At 49.1% G+C, this 4,441-nt stretch overlaps 1 protein-coding gene across 1 annotated transcript; it reads right to left on the reverse strand.

The window, feature by feature from the left end:
- Positions 1 to 231: 231 nt before the first annotated feature.
- On the reverse strand, positions 232 to 3,392 carry LOC115405513 (zinc finger and SCAN domain-containing protein 5A). Its single transcript, XM_030115111.1, has 4 exons — positions 2,985 to 3,392; positions 2,786 to 2,907; positions 2,365 to 2,470; positions 232 to 2,220 (listed from the first exon to the last, which is right to left on the reverse strand). The coding sequence occupies exons 1-4, from the start codon at positions 3,196 to 3,198 to the stop codon at positions 1,283 to 1,285; spliced, it is 1,380 nt and encodes a 459-aa protein (XP_029970971.1). The 5' UTR covers positions 3,199 to 3,392; the 3' UTR covers positions 232 to 1,282.
- Positions 3,393 to 4,441: the final 1,049 nt, after the last annotated feature.

Here is a 4,441-nt window from a genome sequence, read left to right on the forward strand (position 1 = left end):
GTTTGTGTTCCCTGCATTGTTGACTGCGGACTGATGTATTTTGTTTCTGATTGAATAACAAAGCTTCCCTACGTTTTCCTCCTGTTTCCTTTTCTTCACCTGTTAAGAGATCCTGTAAGTTGAAAAGTCATGTGTGTATCAATGAGTTCCAAATGTCAAGATTTCACTTCCATCAGAAAACATTCAAATCTATAAAGTTAATCTGGAATAAAATCAGATCCTCGTTTTTAATTTTTGGAGCCATTCATTCAATCCATCTTTATTAATAAAGTACTTTAAAACAACCACAGGGGAACAAATTCATGGACACAAATTAAACAAAATAACTTAAAAACTACATGAAATACAAAGACCAGGTATAAAATCAGCTGAGAAAGAAAAAGGGGAGATTAAATTTTATAAAACGCAGCTTCTATAGTTTGCTGGAGCTGCAAACAGGACTGTATGAAACCACAAAGACTCAGCTGGTGTTGAGGGATCATGACTAACCGTTAACGTCACACACTACAGCTCTTTGCAAGTCATAAAACTGAATAATGCACACACAAGCCACCCCGAACAACTCGGAGGAAGACTCAGTTTCAGGATAAATAACGAGGTTGAGATCAGAAAAACAGCAAAGGACAGCTGGAGAGAAGTCACTCATAACAAAAGAAAGATACTCTGTAGATTATTAGTTCTTCTGTATATTAGTCTTCTAAAGTGTGTCTTTACACAAACGGCCCAAATGTAAAGATTTTGTTTTTTTAAATAGCAACACTGGATATTTATCGAAAATCTTACTTTTATACCACTTTATCCATCTGAGGATCTCCTGGTACTGGAAGAAGTACTTATTTCATTTTAAAATGCACGGTGAACGTCACTGTGGATATTTTCAATAAATCATAGAAATGACTTTTGCAGCATTTCATGAATAAAAACAGTCAATCTGCTGCTTTGACATAACTCTGAACATCTGTGGAGGTAAAAAAAAAAAAAAGTAGGGACACAAATACAACAATATTTGTGATAAAAAGTCAAAAGTGTTCAGAAGTACATACTAAAGAAGCAGTACTAACTAAATACAGTAATAAAGTATAAATACTTTATCTGCCAGTTTGTTGATTTTAAAGTAAAGTCTTTCAGAGTGGATTTAAGGAGCTGCTTTTCTGAGCTGTGTTAGTGTATTGTGTATTGTCAATCATCCATCTACACTCGTTGCCTCAGGCAGCTACGAGTGTTTCATGGTTGCCATGGCGATCATGCGGCTGGAAGTGCGTGCTGCCGGGCGGCGGAGAGCCTAGTGTGCAGACTTCTGGTGGGACTTGAGGCTGGACCTCTGGGTGAAGCACTTGCCGCACATGGCGCACTGGTAGGGCTTCTCGCCGCTGTGCACCACGGCGTGGCGGATCAGGTTGCACTGCTTGGTGAAGCTGCGGCCGCACTGCGCGCAGCTGTACGGCTTCTCGCCCGTGTGGCTGCGCAGGTGCTCCTTCAGCTGGCTGAACCTCATGAAGGTCTTGTCGCAGAAGGAGCAGCCGAAGCGCTTCTCGCCCAGGCCGGGCCGCCACGGCGTCCGCATCCTGCGCACCAGGCCGAAGCCGGAGCGGCCGTACAGGTGGCCCGTGGGGACCGGCGCCATCGGGTCCTGGTCGTCCGGGTGGCTCGGGTGAGACGCGGCGTCTCGGTGCAGGTTCTGTTGAGGGATCGGGCTCGGGCCGGAGCAGTTGACCTCGGACAGAGCGCCGTGGCCTTCCTCTGGCTGCGAGCGCCGGCACGCGAACGTGAGCGCCCGGCGCTTCGCCCGCGCCGCGCTCATCAGCACGGACTGCGACTTGACCCCCGAGTAAACCCTGGACCCCGCGCCGTCCAGAAGCAAACCGCCCTGAGACGCGAACACGGCGGGGATCTGCGGGAACGGCGGCCCGCCGTAGGAGACGCTCGGGCCGCCGCCGTCCCTGCACAAGCCGCTCATCCACAGCTGGGCTTCGTCCTCCTCCGTGGCGAACTCGTCCGTCTCCAGAGGAGCCGCGTTCTCGTCGGGCTTGTCCTCCGACTCCAGCTTCACCACCAGGTCGGCCTCGCTCCGCCGCTCCGGGAAGGCGTCGAAGCCGTCCGCCGGGGACACCGGGGAGGCGGGGTCGGCCGGGTCTTCAGCGGAGCGGTAATGCTCCGCGAAGCCGTCCGCCTGGACGTGAGGCGAGGCCGGGAAGTCCGGCAGCTGCTCAGCTCCCGACACTAAAGAGCAGAAGAAAACACAGTCTGAGACCGAAAACAAGCAGGAGAACGCCGGGTCAGAGCCTGGGCTGGATGAGGCTCCTCTCCGTCTGTCCGATTTTAAACACAGAGAGCAGCAGGTACAGTGAGGATGTCCTCGCTCACAGTCGCTCATCTTGTCCTCGGTGTCGTTCCTCCACGCGTCCTCCTCTGCGCTCTCCTCTTTGATCAGTATGTGGTCGTCTGCCGGAGAGGACTCCCTGTCTGCACCCTGGAACAGGAGACTCAGCGTTAATATCCACACCGGCCACATGACAACGACAACAACAACAACAACAACAAATCAAAAAGCAGTGAATTAAACAGAGGAACTGAGTGATCAATATTCCACTTTATAATCTGTTACTTGATTGTTGAGTGTTATTTTGGAGTAGCTGATCATCTGTAAATGTTATATCCACGCAGACAGTCGTTTATGTATTTTTATGTTCTATTTTGGAGTCAGTGAGGGTTTGTGAGGAGTTCCAACGATTGCATAGATGAGTGTGAATCATTTGCAGATGTGTGTTTAAATGTCCATCCATACCTGCGGGGGCTCGCTGGGGGTCTCCGGCTCCACGTGGCTGTCCCACTCGGAGCTCTGTCCCTCTTTGTTCAGCACTATTTTGACTAACGGGGGGAATCTGTCGGCGGCTGGAGGGTGAAACACTGAGGAGGGAGAACAGCATGTGGTCAGTCAGGAGGAGGGCTCAGCCGAGGCGGTGAGAGACCAGAGACGCCCCCACCTCTTCTCCTGGCTCGGATCTTCCTCCTCCTCAGCTCTGCCTCCATCGCCTCACACTTCCTCTTCAGCAGGTCGATGTCCCGCCGGCTGTGGCTCACCTCCAGCCGCAGCACCGCGCAGCCGTCGTCCACGCGGCGGTTGATCTCCGCCACGGCCGCCTGGGCCAGCACCTCCACCACGGACAGCAGCTGGCTCTGGAAGCTGCAGCTCTCCATGATGATCCGCCTCCGGGCGAACTGGATGAGCGAACCGAGACCCCCGGTCACCGCAGCGCCTCCACCCGCCTCTCTGGACCAACCGAGACCCCCGGTCCACACGGAGCAGCCTCCGCTGCTCTGGAAGAACCGAACACCCGAACCGAGACCCGCAACCCGAGCCGAGCGTTACGGTTCACCCCTTCACACAAAGCGGAAGAAGCGAAGTGATTGTTGCTTCCGCTGGCAGTGTGGATGGAGCGCTTGTTTTGCTCATCGAAGCTTTTTCTATGGGCGGTAATCGTTAGTTGTTTATCAGTTTTATGAATTATTTACACTCCATATCCTCCAAGACAAGTACAAATATTGTTATAGTGTAAAATATAGAGTTAGGAAATGTTTAAATATTTTCAAAGTGTTATAAGCAGTTGGCTCCGCCACCGTGGGAGGTACGAACCACCAAACCACTGCCACCCTAGCAACAGCACGCGCACGTGACGTACTTCATTACCGTAAATACCAGACCATCTTTATTTATAAAGCACTTTTATTCAAACAAGTTTGAAACAAAGTGTTGCGCATGAGGAGCACGATTTAAAACATAAGACTAGAAACGAAATAAGAAATAAAACCATTAACTACAACTGGACCAGAAATAAATAGACAAAATAAACAATCAAACACGAAACCGTAAAGACGAGTGTAGCTGCGCACTGTGACCTCAGCCACTGACAGACAATATTTTGCAATCAAAGACATGGGCAGATATTGTCACTTTAGTATTTCTTTATGGTCAGCATATGACAGAGATGTGCTGTACTGTCATCTAAATTACACAATGCGAACTCTTCGTCTGAACATGAGATGCTGGTATACGCTGTAATTCAGGCCATTAAAAATAAAATCCTAAAATTAAACAGTACATAGCTTAACTATCTGTAATCACGCAGTCTTAAAGGCTGGCTACCTTACTGGGAAGCAAACTGAGTTAGCTCTGACACCAGCTGTGCAGGTGAGTTGATAAAAATAAGCTGAAAGCTCCAAAATTGCGTAACCAAAGAAGTGAGAGAATTTAGTCATTGTCAGCATGGTTAGGGATATCGACATGTTCAATTAAGTGGAAACATGATTTTTTAATGTTTTCATGCACACCTTTGCTGCATTAAATCTCAGGGGAAAATGAGCCAAAATTAGTTTCACGTTCCTGAAACAAGTGGGCTTGTGTGGGAAATATGTACTTTGGATATAAGGCCATATATAGGCC

Source organism: Salarias fasciatus, chromosome 18, assembly GCF_902148845.1.
Source record: "Salarias fasciatus chromosome 18, fSalaFa1.1, whole genome shotgun sequence".
NCBI lineage: Eukaryota > Metazoa > Chordata > Actinopteri > Blenniiformes > Blenniidae > Salarias > Salarias fasciatus.